This window comes from Ursus americanus, chromosome 16 (genome assembly GCF_024610735.1).
Source record: "Ursus americanus isolate L20-20 chromosome 16, mUrsAme1.1.p, whole genome shotgun sequence".
Classification (NCBI taxonomy): Eukaryota; Metazoa; Chordata; class Mammalia; order Carnivora; family Ursidae; genus Ursus; species Ursus americanus.
Window position 1 is genome coordinate 43,098,264 of NC_142142.1, and position 19,803 is coordinate 43,118,066.

The 19,803-nt window shown below is 37.8% G+C and overlaps 1 protein-coding gene across 5 annotated transcripts in view; it reads right to left on the reverse strand.

Moving 5' to 3' along the window:
- SIRAL1 (SIR2 antiphage like 1) overlaps positions 1-19,803 on the reverse strand; it is a 45,410-nt gene that overhangs the window by 11,753 nt on the left and 13,854 nt on the right. For 3 of the 5 annotated variants that reach the window (XM_045798095.2, XM_045798094.2, XM_045798089.2), the window contains exons 2-4: positions 17,254-17,323; positions 12,155-12,247; positions 7,572-7,824 (exon numbers count right to left, since the gene is read on the reverse strand). In XM_045798095.2, the coding sequence (XP_045654051.1) occupies positions 7,572-7,824; positions 12,155-12,240 (339 nt within the window). In that variant the 5' untranslated portion in view covers positions 12,241-12,247; positions 17,254-17,323. Of the gene's footprint in view, positions 1-7,571; positions 7,825-12,154; positions 12,248-15,586; positions 15,630-17,253; positions 17,324-19,803 lie in introns of all 5 variants that reach the window. The other 2 variants (XM_045798092.2, XM_045798091.2) reach the window with 2 other exon arrangements.

Here is a 19,803-nt window from a genome sequence, read left to right on the forward strand (position 1 = left end):
TCAGCACCAGTTTAATCATTACACACACAGATAAAAATATATGAGTATACAATCAGGTAATCATGGGTGTGGAATATTTTCTTGCTTCTAAGAAAAGAAATACTAAAGGTTAAAGCCTGGGAATAAATGCTGTAAGTCACTTCTTTTAGCTAACTATCTCTTAGTTCTATTTCTTTAAGTTATTATATCTTGCGTATCAACACGGGAGAGGAAGGAAAGGGGCTTTTTGTAGCTGTGATTTCCTGGACTTAAAACGAACATTGCTCTCTCTTGAAGCATGTGACCCGAAAACTAAATTTCCCACCAGTAGCCTAAGCAAAGACAAAGGAATGAAAACAAACAAGGAGGTTCTAGTCAAAAGGAAATGCCAAATTCCCACACTATTTTATGGACATATTTTTTTTCAAGATTTTATTTTTATTTGTCAGAGAGAGAGAGCCAGCGAGAGAGGGAACACAAGCAGGGGGAGTGGGAGAGGAAGAAACGGGCTCCCAGCGGAGCAGGAGCCCGATGTGGGGCTTGATCCCAGGACCCCGGGATCATGAACCGAGCCAAAGGCAGACGCTTAATGACTGAGCCCCCCAGGTGCCCCTGGACATTTTCTTATTCACTTAAAACAGCGAACAGAATCCAATGCAACTTCATTTCCTTCTACCCTTAACTCTCATCTTTCTGATCCCAGATACAGTAAAAACAAAATCCTGACTCTTTCCCACCACGGTTATTAACGTTTACAGCGCACTTACTATGCGCCACTTTATATACATCGTCTAACTTATACTTCGTAAGTTAAGCACCGTTTTACCGGTGCAAAAATAGATTCTGAGAAGTTAGGTGATTTTTCCAAGGCCCTAGTGCATTTAAATGGCAGAGTCTGATTCTGAAACCCAAGTTCTCTGCACTGAATGCACAATGTCACCTCTCTACTATAAGAAGCTGGCTCATAGATGGGCCTATTAAATTAACCCTGTCATATTACCGCTGTTAGATTCTTAAAAAAAAAAAAAAAAAAGGACAGTTTCAAACATATATAAAGTAAAAAGAATATAAACCCCACTGTATACCCATCATCCAGTTTCACCATTATCACACATGGCCAATCTTATTTAACCTAAATTCCCCTCCACCATACCCCTGCCACCTTCTCCCCTTGAACAGAATTTTTCTGAAGCAATTCCCAAGCATATTTCATGCAGCTACTTTGATAGTTTCCTAAAAGGACCCCTCTTTACATATAAAACAAAAAGTAACTGCACTACCACCTGTCACACCTAAAAGAAAAAAGAAATAATATTAATTCCTTATTATTAAATACTCAGTGTTCAAATTTCTCTAAACATGTGTGTCTTTTTTTTTTTAAAGCCTTTGGTTTGCCTGTATTTTTTCTTAAGTATCCTCTATTAAAGTGGGTTTCAAAATGTGGCCCATGAACCCTGTGGATCTCTAAGATTCTTTAAGGAGTCTGCAAAGTAAAATTATTTTCATAATAACATTAAGGTAATTTTTGTCTTTTAAACTGTGCTGATATGTGCACTGATGGTGCAAAAGCAACTGTGGGTAAAACTGCTGGTGACTTAGTGTGAATCAGGACAGTGGAACCAAGCTGTGCCTATAATCACTGCATTATTCACAACCAAAGACTTACAGTAAGAAAAAAAGTTCCAGTTTCACTTAAGAATGTCCTTAAGGAAAATTAATTAATTGTATTAAATCTTGACCCTTGAGCACATGTCCTTTTAAAAGCCTGTGTGAAGAAAGAGGAAGTATGCACAAAGCACTTCTGCTGCACACTGAAGTATGATGGTTGTCTCCAGGCAAAAACGCTTGTGTGATTGAACTGTAAGCTTGACAATCCATTTTTCCATCAAACATTATTTTTACTTAAACAAATTACTGACAGACAAACTAGTCATTCAGATTTGGGCATTCGCAGGCATTTTTGCAAAAATAAATGAAGTGAGCCTGCCATCGGTGGGAAATAACTGAGTACTGCTGCCACGGTTGCCAATGACAAAAGCTGAGCTTTCAAGCAAAACCCAGAAAATTTTTAAAAATTTTTATTTAAATTCGATTTAGTGAACATGTAGTATATTATTAGTTTCAGGGGTAGAATTTAGTGATTCATCAGTTGCATGTAACACCCAGTGCTCATTCCATCAAGTGCCCTCCTTAATGCTCGTCACCCAGCTACCCTATCCCCCTGTAGCAATCCTCAGTTTGTTCCCTAGAGTTAAGAGTCTCTTGGGGGGTGGGGGGGCGCCTGGGTAGCGCAGTCGTTAAGCGTCTGCCTTCGGCTCAGGGCATGATCCCCGTGATCTGGGATCGAGCGTCACATCAGGCTCTTCCGCAGGGAGCCTGCTTCCTCCTCTCCTGCTCCCCCTGCTAGTGTTCCCTCTCTCGCTGGCTGTCTCTCTGTCAAATAAATAAAGAAATAAAAATTGTTAAAAAAAAAAAAAAGAGTCTCTTACGGTTTGTCTTCCTGTTTTTTTCTTATTTTTCCTTCCCTTCCCCTATGTTCATCTGTTATGTTTCTTAAATTCCACATATGAATAAAATCATATGGTATTTGTCTTTCTGACTTATTTCACTTAGTATTATACCCACAGCTCCATCCATGTCACTGCAAATGGTAAGACTTCACCCTTTCTGATGGCTAATATTATATATCTTATTTATCCACTCATCTGTCAGTGGACATCTGGGACCTTTCCATAGTTTGGCTATTGTGGGCATTGCTGCTATAAACACTGGGGTGCACGTGCCCCTTTGAATCACTGTTTTTGTATCCTCTGGATAAACACCTAGTCGTGCAATTGCTGGGTCATAGGATAGCTCTTTTTAACTTTTTGGGGAACCTCCATACTCTTTTCCAGAGTGGCTGCACCAGTTTGCATTCCCACCAACAGTGTAGGAGGGTTTCCCTTTCTCTACATCTTCACCAACATCTGTTGTTTCCTTTAGCCATTCTGACCAGTGTGAGGCGGTATTTCATTGTGGTTTTGATTTGTATTTCCCTGATGTGGAGTGACGAGAATTTTTCATGTGTCTGTTAGCCATCTGAATGTCTTCTTTGGAGAAATGTCTGTTCATGTTTTCTTGCCCATTTCTTGACTGGATTTTTTCTTTTTTGGGTGTTGAGTCTGATAAATTCTTTATATATTTTGGATACTAGCCCTTTATCTGATAGGTCATTTGCGAATATCTTCTCCCATTCCTTGAGTTGCCTTCTAGTTTTGTTTCCTTTGCTGTGCAAAAAGCTTTTTATCCTGATGAAGTCCCAACGGTTCATTTTTGCTTTTGTTTCCTGTGCCTCTGGAGATGTGTCTAGCAAGAAACTGCTGTGACCGAAGTCACAAGGGTTGCTGCCTGTGTTCTCCGCTAGGATTTTGATGGGATCCCTGTCTTTCATCCATTTTGAGTCTATTTTTGTGCATGGTGTAAAGAAATGGTCCAGTTTCATTCTTATGCGTATGGTTGTCCAATTTTCCCAACACCAGTTGTTGAAGAGACCGTCTTTTTCCATTGGATACTCTTTCCTGCTTTGTCGAAGATTAGTTGACCATACAGTTGAGGGTCCATTTCTGGGTTCTCTATTCTGTCCCACTGATCTATGTGTCTGTTTTTGTGTCAGTACCATACTGTCTTGATGATTCTTATAGCTTTGTAATACAGCTTAAAGTCTGGAATTGTGATGCCTTTTTAAACATTACTTTGGCTATCTGGCGTCTATTCTTGTTCCATACAAATTTTAGAATTGAAAAACGAGAATTTCAGAAAACTTTAATCTGCCACCATGAGCCTGACAAAAGTATCCAAATACTTTTGTGATGAGATTGGTGGTGTTATTAATGAATGCAATTTTTTGAGCTGTGCAGTGAAATGTGTCACTATCTAGGAGATAATGTAACTCAGTGAACCAAGATTTTCCAAATGACCAGTGCGTGATGTTACAAAATCATGCGTGGGTGGTGAAAGATTCATTCTAAGTGCGAGATGGATCACGGATTTTAATGCAACCGAATAGGAAAGGTTCAGATTCCATATTACCATTAATATGGATTTGACTTCAGATTCCATATTGTTATTAATCTTTAGGAAGGAAGCCACTACTTAACTGAGTTTTTAGTGTAGTATCAACAACGAATATCTATAATTATCTAAAAAGACTATTAAAATACTTTTCTTTGCCAGCTACATATCTCTGAGACCTGATTTTTTCCATACACTTAAACCAAAGCAACACACAGTATATAAAGCAGATAGGAGAATGCAGTTGTTTTCTATTAAGCCAGATATTAAAAAGATCTGCAAAAATGTGAAACAATACTATTCCCCTCACTAATTTATTTTTGCTTTTTGGAAAATATAATTATTTTCCACAAACATGTTATTTACATGTAATAGGCTTATTGTTACTTTTAAGTGAATTAATATTTTAAACATTTCTCAATTTTTGATAGTGAATATTAACAGAAATACTCCACACAGACAAAAGCTGCTTGAGTTTCTCAACAGTTTTTAAGAATATATAAAGGAGTCTTGAGACCAAAAAGTTTAATAATTGTTCCTCTTTTGCAACTGACACCAACCCGTAGCTACATTTTAAGGTTAATAATAAATCTTCATCTGAAGACAATTAGTGACCCCAGTTTGATATATTTGGTAGGTATACACCTATTGACACCAACTTCAAGACTTCTCATTACTTTCAATCACAATTCGCCCAATTAGCAAAATCATGCTTTCTGTTCTCAGGAGACTGTGACGGATTAGGGCAGGTTACAGCCAAGACACCAGAGTGGCATGACAACACTGTGCATCCTAGTCTGAAAGAGAACTTCTTTACCCACATACCAGTCTTCCTAGTCTAACACAGTACTCATGAGCTCTTTCTTTTTTTCCAGAAAGGTAACATTTTTATTAATTAACTGGCTGACACACTTCTGTAATACTTTTCCCTTATTATTTTTTGGCTACATACTCTTTGATTACCTTCTTATACGACAACAATTTTGTATTTTTTGAAGACATTAAAAAAATAATGTTTTCTTTCCTCTTTGCTCTCAAGTGTACTTTATCAGATATTAATACAGCCACTCTCACTTTCTATTGATTAGTGTTTGGATTATACATATTTCCCATCCTTTTACCTTTATTTTTTTTTTAAGATTTTATTTTTATTTATTCGACAGAGATAGAGACAGCCAGCGAGAGAGGGAACACAAGCAGGGGGAGTGGGAGAGGGAGAAGCAGGCTTATAGTGGAAGAGCCTGATTTGGGGCTCGATCCCATAACGCCGGGATCACGCCCTGAGCCGAAGGCAGACGCTTAACCGCTGTGCCACCCAGGCGCCCCTACCTTTATTTTTAACAGCTCTACTGAGATACAATTCTCATAACATACAACTCACCTAATTGAAGTGTAAATTCGATGAGTATTTATAGAGTCACAGATACTGCAACTGTCACCACAGTCAATTTTAGAACATTTCATCATATCAAAAAGAAACCATGTACCCTTTAAATATCACCCTGCTGCCCTCCATCTGTGCTCCAGTCCTCGGCAACAATTAATCCACTTTCTGTCTCTAACAGATTTCCCTCTCCTGGACATTCTGTATGAATGCAATCATCTAATATGTGGTCTTTTGTGACTGGCTTCCATCACGCTAAGGGTCATTCACATTGCAGCATGTTATCAGTGCTGAATTCCCTCTTACTGGCAAGTAGTGTTCCACTGTATGAACGTGCCACCTTTTGTTTATCCACTTGACGGTTGATGGACATCTGGGTTATTTCCACCTTGTGCCTACTATGAATACTGCTATCAACATTTGTGTGTAAGTTTCTGTATGGACGTATGTTTTCATTTCTCTAGGGTATATCTAGAAGCGGAACTGCTGGGTCAGATGGTAACTCTATATTTAATTGTTTGAGGAACTGCCAGACTGTGTTCCACATTGTCTGCATTATTTCACAATCCCAACAGTGTATGAGGGATTCGATTTCTCCACATCCTCGCCAACACTTAACTACCTGACTTTCTGACTCTAGCCATCTTAGTGCATGTGAAGTAGTACACCTCATGTGGTTTTGATTTGCATTTTTTCTAATTTGCATTTTTCTAATGACTACATGAAAAGTGTGGAGCACCTTTTCATGTGCTTATTGGAACATGGAACAATGTCTATTCAAATCCTTTGAATTATTTGCCTTTTTATTGTTAAGTTATAATATTTCTTTATATATTCTGGATAATGCACCCTTAGAAGATATATAAATTGCTAATAATTTCTCCTGTTCTGGGGGGGGGGCGCTGTCTTTTTACTTTCTTGATAGTGCTTTTTGAGCCTGTTATAACAGCTTTTACATTTGGTAAGGTGCAGTATATCTACTATTTCTTCTGTTACTTGTGCTTTTGGCATCATGTTTAAAAAACTGCTGCCAGGTCCTAAGTCATGAAGCTTTAAATCTGTTTTCTTCTAGGAGTTTTACAGTTTTAGCTCTTACATTTAAGTTTTTAATCCATTTTGAGTTAATTCTGTATTACGGTGTGAGACAGAGGTCCCAAGAGCTCTTTAAAGCCTAGTAATTATTTACATTATTCTAAGTTAGTAACAGTTTATCACAACCAAGGACAAAGAAATGAAAAGAGGAAGTAAAAGGTAGTGAGTTTCTGAAATGAGTCATGAACCAAGAGGAAAGTACTTTTAAATGGCTCTCTTTTAGACTAACTCTTAATGATATTTCTTTCTTATAAGCCTAGTTAGGGCCTGGGATAAGGGGGTGAGAATCAACACTAATAATTTACTTTATAACAAGACTTATATTTGTTTCCCCAAAATATATGATTTATTAAGATCTCGAACATCTTAAATGGATTCTGATTTTGAAGGCATTTTGAAGACAATGCAAGACAAGGAGGTCCTTATCATTCATGAATTGGTATCCAACTCAGTTTGATAAAATAAGACAAAATTCTTTATAAATATTTTGAGTGATCGCCTTTAAAAGGAACATGAAAAAAAAAAAAGGTGTTGCTTCACCCCAAAATGATAAGAATTATCTCTAATCTTTCTGGGGTTCTCTAAAAGGCATGGATGCCAGGGAATACCTCTCTCACAGTAATGAGCAGAGAAAAAGTAAATGCAAAACACAGCAATAATGGGACAGTGGTCTCATTTTTATACATATAAAGACACCAACATCATTACTGCCATCATCTCACAGACAGACAGACATGCACACACACACAAATGGATCAGGATAACTACCCTGAATAGGGTCCATAAGCCGACTTTTGTGAAGAGCCAAACGTTACGCAAATCTATAAGTTAAAGGGGCACCTGGATGGCTCAATTGGTTAAGCCTCCAGACTCTGGATTTCGGTTTGGGTCATGATCTCGGGGTTGTGAGATCGAGCCCCGCATGGTACTCCACTCTGGGCGTGGGTCCTGCTTAAGATTCTCTCTCTCCATCTGCCTCCCCCGCCAAAATGAATATCCTTATTACATTCAGCACGTGTGTCATGGTTTCAGGAAATAATGCCAGGATACACAGGCGGATACTCACAGGAGAGAGTTTCTGGATAAGGTCATGGGCAACATGGACAAGATTTTTGTCTTCATGGAGACATTTCTGAAATTTTCTGCTCTCCTCATCTTCTAGAAGATCAAAATCAATGGCAGCATCCAGTAAGGCCTGAATTAACCCCTTCCAGGACTTCAGGGCTGGAACCTGAGGTGCAACCGCAGCACTAATGCCTGTTCCAATCACCAGCACAAGTTCCCGAGGCTTCTTAGTTTTCAAGCTTGGTAGCAGCTTCCTAAAAAAGTCAATCAAACAAAGAGGATTGGGAATGGCCAACAGATATGGGGCACATGGAAAGACTGCTGAAAATCATTGTTTTTAGCTATTACTTCTATAGTTGCAAAGAGGACAAGTACCAGTTTCTGATACCTCTCCTGAGTATCTTAGGCAAAAAAATAAGAATATTGTGCCAGGGCTTACTGAAAAACCTATTTCAGGAATCCTAAAAGGCAATCTTAAAATGAATTTTCTCCCTCATAGTTCTCTCAACATAAGAAAACCCACCAATAGTAGGGAAAGATCTAATTACATTACAGCCCAGCTGAGTTTTGTTAACTAAATTATATCTTAAACCAACATTAAATTTCAAAAAACATGGATTCCAGAAAGAAAAGAAATCCATACAAATTAAATTCCTATTGTTGAGAGATATGAAACAAGAGATGAAAGAAAGCCAAAGTTAAGTCAAAATTTTGTAAACACTAATAACATAAAACTGAGCATGACTAAAACTGAGAATGAGACAGTCAAATATGGGAATACATTTCACTTCAATTTTCTAGATATCTGCAAGACAAAAAGGAAAAAAGAGAAGAAAAAAAGTAGCTAACAGAATTCTGAAAACAGAGGAGCTTCATGCTAGCTAAATAAACAAAAATACAACTATTCAACAGATATGACAAGAAATGGAAAACATTCCTTCTTACCGTGACAAGCACAGAGTTCTTTGTTGAAGAGAGAGCACAGGCACAAGTTTTGTGTTCTGGTTCTCCAGAACCCCATCCCCCACCCCCACCCCCACCCCCACTTCAATCTGGAAACTGTATTAAAATCTGTTTGAAATACGTTTACTCACTTTAATTTTTGCTAATGGCACGTGTTTTCCAAAAACTGCCTTTCTCAATTTTTTGTCAAAATAATAGAAAAAGGATTTGCATTTTGGCATAACATAAGAAACGGTACTTTAAGCCTTGGGAAACCTGTTTTGGGGAAACAAACTTTAGAACTGCCTTCCCTATCTTCAACTCCTGCATTCAGTCATTCGACAAATATGAAAAACTTACAAAGTACCAGACACTACAGTAGGCACTAGTGATGTTTCTATGAATAAAATGAAGTCCCTAATCTCAAAAGTTTAGTCTACTGGAAAAGACTGATAATAGATATTAGAAGCAAATGATGAAAATGAGTTTCAGTTCAAGGCAATCAAGACATGGAAACATACACAAATATATACTCACAGAAAATTTCTAGAAGGATTCACAAGAACTGTTAATAGTTGTTAACGCTGGGTATTGGGGAGAATATTGATTTTTACTTTTCACTTGATTGTGCTGTATTATTTGAATTTTTTTTTACCTCATCCATTATAGGTTTAAAGTGTAATTTGCCTAATTTAAAATTTCCAGTTTAAAAGGAAAAAATTAGCAGTTGTGTTTCATTTCTGATTCTTCCTAAAACCACTAAGTAACTAATTTTTTTAGAGGACACAAATTCATAAAATTCAAAATAAGAAAAGATGGCAGCAGACAACACAGGCCAACAAAATTTTAGGAGTTGTACAGTAAGAGATGATTCCCTCTATAAAACTTTGGGAATGTTCAAATAAATCTGAAGGTAGAGGGGCAGGTGGGACCAAAACAGAGAATCTGTTGCAAGGCCATATTAGAAGCAGTTAGAACTCTAAGACTGAGGCTTGCTTTCCAGACAGGTTGAACCAGAGGGTTCTGTTTCTGAGAACACTGTGCCCAGATTGGGAAAGGGAATTAAATAAAAGTCAGTATATAAAATATAAGACTCTCCCCTGCTCCCTTCTCCCAGAGGAACACTCTCAGACACTGGCAGTCAGCCTTACACCTGCACCCTATTCCCCATCCAGTGATCCTCTTTTGGGGAAAATGGCCAGCATGAGAGAAAAGGCCCACACACTCTGATAGGTGGGGATTCCTCAGCAACAGAACATGGCCCATGCTTGACACCCACAGAGAAGCCCATCAGCGACCAAGTCCCTTATGCACACACAGATTCTCCAACTGGCTGTTTAATGTCTTCTCTTAAATATGAGCAGACAAAGAAAGGTCACCTTACATTTGAACAAAGCCCCCAACGTGAGAGTTACACCTAAACAAACCAGCAGATAGAAAAGAATGTACAGGAAATAAGTGACAAGATGGGAAAGAGAAGAAAAATGGAAAAGAAAATGGTATCTCATACAGATTAAAAAAAAAAAGGCATCTATGAAAAATGAACAAAATGCTATAAAAAAGGGGTGGGCAAACAGATTTCTTGGAAATTAAGAAAGTAATGAATAAAAACTTCGTAACATTGGAAGAAAACAGAAAATCTCTGAGAAAGTATAATGATAAAAAAAAAGCAATAGAAAACTACAGTGTTGGAGCACTTGGGTGGCTCAGTAGGTTAAGCATCTGACTTTTGATTTTGGTTCAGGTCATGATCTCAAGGTCATGAGATCAAGTCCCGTGCTGGGCTCTGTGCTGGGCATGGAGCCTGCTTAAGGTTCTCTCTCTCTCGGGACACCTGGGTGGCTCAGTTGGTTAAGGTCTCCCTTTGGCTCAGGTCATGATCCCAGGGTCCTGGGATCGAGCCCCACATGAGGCTCTCTGCTCAGCGCGGAGCCTGTTTCTCCTTCTCCTTCTGCTTGTGCTCTTTGTCAAATAAATAAATAAAATCTTAAAAAAAAAAAGATTCTCAAGGGGCACCTGGGTGGCACAGCGGTTAAGCGTCTGCCTTCGGCTCAGGGCGTGATCCCGGCATTATGGGATCGAGCCCCACGTCAGGCTCTTCTGCTATGAGCCTGCTTCTTCCTCTCCCACTCCCCCTGCTTGTGTTCCCTCTCTCGCTGGCTGTCTCTATCTCTGTCAAATAAATAAATAAAATCTTTAAAAAAAAAAAAAAAGATTCTCTCTCTCGCCCCCCCCACCCGCACTCACACACACTCTTTTTCACTCTCAAAAAAAGAAAAAAGAAAACTACAGAGTCTTAATGCAGAAGGTCCAACATCTGAATACCAAGAGTTCTACTACAAAGGCACAATATAGAAAAAACTGTAAAGGAAATTATCAAATAAGGAAAAAAATTTTCCAAAGTGAATTATCAGTAGCTACCAACTTGGAATGGCCACCTGATATCTAGACTCATACGAAGGTATATCACCGTGAAATTCCAGGTTGCTGAAAATAAAGTAACTATCCTTACAAGCTTCCAATGAAAAAGAAGAGGTCACATCACACAAAGGACTGAGAATCAGCAGAGTCACTATTCTGGCAGGAACACACAGGAGCTAACAGAGAAGGAGCAATAATTTCATAACTCTAAGGAAAATGATTTCCTACCTAAAATGCTACACTCAGCAAAATCATCAAAAAAATGGACGAATATGATAAGGACATTTTCAAATGTCTCCAAAAACTCTTCTCCTGTGAATCCTTACTAAGGAAACATAATGAGAGTATTTTTCAGCAAAATGAAGGACCACACCAAAAGAGGGCAAGACGATATCCAGGAAAAGAGAGGATCCAACACAGGAGAGATGTAAAAGGAATTCTGGGGGTCACAGGAAAGGAAAACGGCAAACATCAGCAATGTAGCAGGCCTGGAGAACGAGAGTCTAGAGCGGAGGACAGTCCAGAAGGAAAAATCTATGAAACAATGTAAACTAGTAAATTACTGATGAGTGTCAGCATATCTAAGAGATTTATTCTTCTGTCACAGAGTTTGAAGATAAGCTGATAGGTACATAGAAAACAAAGCAAACAAACAAACAAAAAAGAATCTTTAATAACTTGGAGGAAAAAATGGACGAGGAAGTATAATCAAAACACTGTTAGGCTCAGCTATGAATACTATTAATACAGTCATATACGTAACTATTAAAAAACTGACTTAACCAAAAATTGTGATATAAAACACCAGGGGGATGTGGAAAGAGTGTGTGATGTGTGTGTAGGTGGGGGCAACATGTGGGAAGAGGCTCTAGGAGGGCAAGCCTAATCTTCATCTTCCTTAACTAGAAAATAGATAAAACCAAAAAACTAAAAAATAGCAGTATATATACAGTATTTAAAAATATGGATGCAAGGATTAGAAGAAAGTTATCTCTAGAGAGGGATAAGGCATTATAAGCTTTGAAGTACTGACTTATAAATTAAGCACATTTATGACCTTTTTAAAAATAAAAATTAAATCCAAAATACAAATAATTTTTATATGAAGGTCAGTATTAATTTGTGCAAACAACTGGGTTATAGGGCAGTTTTGTTATTTTTTGTCATCTACCATTAATGGTAATTTACTAAATGTTCCTCGGATTCCCTTCCCTTGTTTACCTGGGCTTTTTGGTGGGGGGTGCGCCATCACTGAAGAATCCAAGAATCTTGTCTATATCAGAGGCCTGGCTCCCTGTAGAAGCCATCCAGTTTCTAAAATAGATTAAACACCACAGACCACAATTAGATCTGTAATATATACCATTCAAAACAGCACACACGTTCAACAGTTTTAATGAGGTGCATACCCTAAAGGTGTTCTAGAGGTATTCCCTCAACAGAGATTCATTAATTAATGAGCATTCCAAACTTAAAGAATTAAATTCATCTAAAAGAAATTAACCTTGAAATTATGACTTTGGTGCTCCATACTGTCATCTTGTTCCTGTTCCGGAAGGCTCCCCCTACCCCCTTTTCCCCAAAACAAAACAAAAATCGATGTCAATTCATGTCAATTATTGGCCATCACTTTGTGAAGCCTAAGAACTACCTGCGTTTCTCCCCTGACATAGGCTTGGGAAGACTTAGGGGATGAAAACAATCCATCGATAAGTGTGCTAATAGCTCCCAGTTATCCATTTACTATCAACTAAAGAAATCACTGAGTCAAGAATAGAAGAATCAATACTAATTTGCTGATTGTTAGACATTCCTTGTTGCTGAACAACTACATCCTCACAGGCAGTGAGGCATGTCTCCCTAGCTGAGCAGAGTGGACTCTGAGACACTGTGATAAATGGGAAAGGTATTATCAAGCAAAGACGAAAAATGACCAATTATGTTCAGGTGATGGGATAACTAGAAAAGTAAGAGAATTACCATGGATTAGAATTATAATGAGAAGTTTTAATTGCTCAAAATTTTAGTCAACTTGCTAAATCTAAGGACCATTAATTCTAAAGCAGAAATATTTTTGTTTTTTTTTTTTAAAAACAGCGATACTTTAAATAGTGTGTACACACACATACACACACATCCAACAAAAGACAATACATAGTATCCGAGCTGTAGGTGTTTTATTATTATTTCATTGTCAATGTTCAGAAATAACCAGGGGCGTCTGGGAGGCTCAAACATCTGACTCTCAGTTTTGGCTCAGGTTGTGAACTTAGGGTCTTGATCTCATGAGTCATGGGACTGAGTCCTGCGTTGGGCTCCACGCTGAGCAGGGAGTCTGCTTGAGGATTCTCTCCCCCTACCCCTCACCCCACGCAGCCCCTCTCTCTAAATAAATAAATAAATCTTCAGAAAGAACTGAATTACTACTAATTATATCAAGTTTACTGTTTAGGGGAAAGCTTTTTCTTTATGTAAACATTTTCTAAAGTTTGCTGAATTAATTTTTCTGGTAAACAGAAGGCTTAGTTCCTTACCCCATATTGCTTTGCACACAATGGAATTCTTTAATCATTAGGAAAATAGGAAAGTCAAAATCATAAAGTGAGTTAGGAAGTAGGCCATCTTTCTAGCCAAATCTTTGATTCTCTTGGTGAGAAAGCTGGGGCTCAGAGAAGACACATGAATTACTTAACTCAGTAAGTTGTGCCTTAATAATCGTTGGAGATGCCTGTTACACATACGTGTTCTTAAAAATAAGGTCTATCAATTAGCTTAGAAGACAGTATATAGTCTCGTGCTCTAAACTCAAATTACTGAACCAGAATCTCCAGAATCTTCAGGAGAGTCTCATGAGGAGGCAAAAAGGAAACATCCAAATGAAAGGCAACAATTTTCCTACAATCCAGCTATTCTGTTAAATGTAGGACATTTAACTCAGGAGGCACACCACCCGCTATTCTCCCTTCATTTAAGTGTATTCATCATTTACTGCAGTCAGTACCATCCCAGTTTGCTAAGAGTTAATCACCATTAAAATAATTTCATTAAGTTTTAATTTATTTAATTTTCTAAAGTCTAGTCTATGCTCTAGGTTGGAGAAGAAGTGGTAGAAGAATCTTCTACCATATGTGGGACAGCCCATTAGCTTGGGGATAGTTTTTAAAAATACACAATGAAAAGTGTGTATGCTCATGCTCTTTCCTTAAACATGGTTCTAAAAGGCCATCATCTGAACAAAGTACACCCATGCAAAAAATACTCTGTATTAAGAAAGATTAAAAAGTAAAAAGGGAAGTAATTTAATGTTTATTAAGTTTTGAAGACAGACATCTTTGGAATTCAGCGCTCAGTTCAGCTACTAAACCAGAGTTTGAACAAACTGTTAGTGCTTACCACATGCCAAATGCTATTTACAAATATTAACTCATGTAATCCCTATAAGCTTATGAAATATCATTATTATCCTATTTGAGAGATGAGAAAACGGAAGGACAGAAAGGCTGGGTAGCATAATTCAAACTAAGGTTGTCTGCCTCCCAAGATCATGGTCTGAACCATTCTATTTATTACAACCTAAAAACGTTCTCCAAATATTAGCATCTCACTTTTTTGTTCATTTGTTTTTAATTTGCAGGCCAAAACTATCAAAAGAGGAAGATCCCCCATTCCAGAAAGATTTACTTGAAATAATTCTGTGTAATGCTTAACAGCTGCTACACGACCAGGTGCTCTGCTGATGTAATCATGAAACCCACTTAAATTCAGAAGCTGAATGAAACAGCTTTTTCTGGTGACAAGTGCTATTTGTTACATACCCCCCTACCACCACTAACCTACCTAGACCGGTCCTATCATTTTCTCCTGGAAAATATGCTAGGCCACTTTTGCTGGATTCTAACAGATGGTAAATTCTTGATGTCTAACACCTGAATACTAAACTTTCTTATTTTTCTTCTTTACAGAGTCAACTATTCTGAAGGTCCATTCATTCTACATAATTTAAGAGAATTAAATATGGCCGACAGCTCCCAACAAGTTGTTACTACAATGTTTTGGGTCCTCTTATTTAGGAACCCAATGAGAAGAAATTCAATATCACATTATATTTGATCATATACACATCCTGTTTTGTAACAGGATAACATCTTTCCTTCAGGCTAAAGGATGTCTCATATGCTACAATCTCACAGATACACCCCAGTGGCATCAAAGCATAAACCATATCTTATTTCTTCCAGGGTACTGTTTCAGGGGGGAAAAAAAATCCGTTTTAGTGTTTACCCTAAACAACATGCAGTTACTTATAAAAAGCTTCCACACCGATTGTGAAAATCTTACAAAGAATTCCTAACATGCATCAACTAGTTCACACATTAACTTCTTCATGTGATCACTATTTGAGCTTTTCATTTTAGTGGGGCTTGCTATGTACAGCAGAGGTGGGAAAAGCTTTTCTGCCACAAGAAGACAAAGGCAATTACCTATGGCAGTGTCTTTGTTCCTACAATTACTGCTAAAGCCACCAAAAAATCCTTCAAGACCAAGAGAGTTCAGCAAAATAAAAGTCAGATATTTGGTAAACGCTGAGAGAAATAACAGCAATCTCATTAAATTCTGTAAGGGCCAAGTCTGCATATAAGAAGGGACACTTACACTGTGAAACCTGTCAGCTTGGCAGGAAATAGAATGCTTCCATCTGGTGAATGAAAGGGAAAAATCAAGGCAAGCGTTTTGGGAAAAATCCATTAAGAAACATGGAAAAGGGACAAGAGGAAAAGGGGGTAGTTATAGGGCTGAAATTCAATTCATATAAACTAGATGACGTGTGGATTTGAAAACATTAACGAATCATAGTAGCTCTTGCTTTCCTAGCATCTTGGTGCTGCAATGACAGCAAAATCTGGTTCCTCTTCCGGTTCAAGAATCAGAGTGAGGTCTCTCCCTGTGCTTCCAGTGTGCAGTGTTCAGCTCAAACTGGCAAGCCAGAGGGCACTCAGAACACATTTTGGCATATGGGGGGGATGGAATAAATCAAAAGGAGAGAAAAGTTCTAATGATGGCATTTTTGCCCGGAAATAAAAGATCTACAAATGACTAGCTGAGGAAGTGGTACCTTTCTTGCCTTAAAATATCAGTTGTACTTATAGCAAGCTTTCCCCCATTCTATTTAAGAAAAAAAGGGGGGGGGGTGCCTGAGCCCAGGCCAGGGCTCCCTGCTGAGCAGGGAGTCTGCTTCTCTCTCCCTCTGCCCTTCCCCCTGCTTGTGCTCTCTCTCGCTCTTGCTCTCTCTCTCAAATAAATAAGATCTTTAAAAAAATAAAATAAAATCCAAAATGGTATCACAATGTACTTAACATGTTTTAAAAAAGAAAATAAGACTGTGACTAGAATAAAGACTGACTTATTTCTCTACCACAAACACATAAAAGGGTTAACTTCATTTTTTAAGGGAAGAAGATAGTCATCCTCCAACTTGGAAGAAACCAAATCCCTCTAGTCGTGGCTTTTGGACTAATTCCAACACATCTGGTTTTCAACAACTATGGGGGAGGGAGAAAGGAAAAGATACCCAGTATAAAGTACTACAGAAGCATACTCAACAAGCTTGTTGACAATTAACAAATCAAATGTTTTACTCAGGTAGTTGGTGAATTCAGTTCTATAACGTAGACTGTACCCTTTCCTGTCAGTGTATAAAACAAATTTCCCATTTTCTTCCTACACACACACACACACACACACACACACACACACACAGATGAAACTGATATAGAGGCATTACATCTACACGTGCTAGGGCTGGATTCCTCTGTGTAGCCCAGTCTTGAAGCATTTCCTCTACCTCGGGTTAACTCAGTTTGCTCTTACTTCTGTATCTAAATTGTATGGGCCTGACATCCTGTATGTCCTGTCAGATAAGATCTGCATCACACCTACTTCCTGAAAATCTGCTGTAACGTAGCCACTGATAAAGAGCCAGAGGGATACTACTGTCTCTTGGTATTTTACCAGCAAACACTGACCCATATATGAGCAATATATAAATGACCTCATCAGAGGTAGGTTTCTAAAAGACTTTAAAGAATGAGAGGATTGCCCCAAATTCTAGAAAGTCTTTTAATTCAAGTCCTAAGATCAACCACATTGGTATTCCAGGCTAGAGAGCTCAGATGTTATTTATAGATCAGTTATTTTCAATGATAAAACCAAAGGAACACATCACATATAGGGAACAAAATTGTTTCAAGAAGGAATAGTAAGACATCCAAATAAAAATTTCATTTGAATTAGAAGTTGTTGACTGAAGTTGATGATTTTACCGTGCAAAGAATGGTAACTTCCTTCTTTGTCACTGCTTTCCCTCCTGTGAAGCTTCTGAGAAGGTATACCCTGAAAACAATGACACAGGATGCTAAGGAAGGAGACTTTAATAAAATATCTTCCATGTATCAGGTAGTACAATCACACAATTTCATCGCAAATGACACAGGGTATTCACTGAAAATGAGATTAAATAAATCTTCAAGGGCAAGATTTTATGTTCTAGGGAGTCCTTGAAAACTACATCCCTCCTCTGAAGACAGTGAGGCTTACATATAGCAATACTGTCAAGGGCTTACTTTTCAGGCCAAAAGAGCACACACAACACTGCTGCATACAAATGCAGATTCATCCAAGTTCCGGAGATCCCAGAAGATCTCATCATTACAGACGATCTCTCTCTGACTTCAAATCTGACCAGCCTTAAAGAAGGGAAGACTTTTCTATCATAACAAAAATAAAAATGTTTATTAAGAATATCCCACCTAATTTCCACCCCTTTTCACTTTCTGGAGGATTTCTGAATCAAACACTACTTAATTTGACAATTTAACTTAAAGCTTGGCAAATGTTATGATTAAAAACTGTAAGTTTACCTGAATCACCAGTGATTAAGTGAACTCACAGTCAACCTGAGGTGAAATACCTCAGAGGTCCCTACACTGTGGCCATGGAATCCAACCCCATTAAAAAGCAAAACCAAGGACAGAATATAAGATACAAAGTAGATTTGTTTTATAATTATTCTTAGAGTTAACTAAAAGGAAAATAAAATGTTCTTCACTAAGATAAACAAAAAGAAATCACTCAAGTCCAATTTATTTATTACTTTCAAGTTCGTGTTCAAGTGCATAGTTACCTTAAACAGATATAACAGATAAAAAAATAACTGAATAGACACCCATCTTAGGTTCTTAATTATGTTGAAAACTCAGTTATCAGAATACCCAATAAAGAGTGACTAACAATAAACTTGCTTTGAGTGTATTCAATTTCTTTTAATCTTGTCATATAACAGCTATAATGTCTACTAAATGTTAGGTTCTTAAACTTCCCACTTAGAATGGCAACGGAGGGGCGCCTGGGTGACTCAGTCGGTTAAGTGTGTGACTCTTGATTTTGGCTCAGGTAGTGACCTCGGGATCATAGGATCAAGCCCCACATAGGGCTCTGCGCTCCACAGAGTCTGCTTGGGATTCTCTCTCTTCCTCTCCCTCTGTACCTCCCAACCGTGTGCACACATTCTGATAAATAAATAAATCTTGAAAAAAAAAAATGCCGATGGAACTGGAGGCTTAAAGGGGTGGCAGTATTTCCTTTAAAAGAGGGTTAAAAAAAAAAAAGGGGGTAGACTACTAAATTTTGGGGTAATTCATAGGCAGTCCTATCTGGAGGAAGAGAAAAAGCCCTGCAAGTTTTTCAAAAGTGCTTCTAATTCACAGTTCTATGAACACATACCATTTCCCCTTTTTTCAGCAAGAAGTACAGCTGACCCTTGAACAATGTGGGAGTTAGGGGCACCAACCCCCTCCATGAAGTCAAAAATTCATATATACTTTTGACTCCCCCACACTACTGTTGACCATAAACCTTATTAGTAACATAAACAGTTGCTTAACACATATTTTCTGTTATATGTATTATGTACTGTATTCTTATAATAAAGCTACAGAAAATAAAACGTTAAGAAAATCACAAGGAAGAGGGGCGCCTGGGTGGCACAGTGGTTAAGCGTCTGCCTTCGGCTCAGGGCGTGATCCCCGCGTTATGGGATCGAGCCCCACATCAGGCTCCTCTGCTATGAGCCTGTTTCTTCCTCTCCCACTCCCCCTGCTTGTGTTCCCTCTCTCGCTGGCTGTCTCTATCTCTGTCAAATAAATAAATAAAAAATCTTTAAAAAAAAAAAACAAAAGAAAAGAAAATCACAAGGAAGAGAAAATACATTTACAGTAGCATATCATATTTAACAAAAATAAATCTGCATATAAGAAAACAATCCCATTCACAATTGCACCAAAAACTAAAATACCTAGGAATAAACTTAACCAAAGAGGTGAAAGACTTGTACTCTGAAAACTATAAAACACTGATGAAAGGAATTCAAGGTGATGCAAAAAAAAAAAAAAAAAAAGAAGAAGAAGAAAGAGAGAAAGAAAGAAAAGATATTCCATGCTCAAGTTGGAAGAATAAATATTATTAAAATGTCTATACTACCTAAAGCAATCTAAAGATTTAATGCAACCCTATCAAAATGCCAACAGCAATTTTCACCGAACTAGAACAAACAAATCCTAAAATTTGTATGGAACCACAAAAGACTCGAATAGCCAAAGCAATCGTGAAAAAGAAAAACAAAACTGGAGATACCACAATTCCAGATTTCAAGTTATATTACAAAGCAGTAGTAATTAAAACAGTATGGTACGCACACACAGATCAATGGAATAGAACAGAAAACCCAGAAATAAACCCACAACTATATGGTCAATTAATCTTTGACAAAGGAGGAATGAATATATTATGGGGAAAAGTCTTATCAATAAATAGTG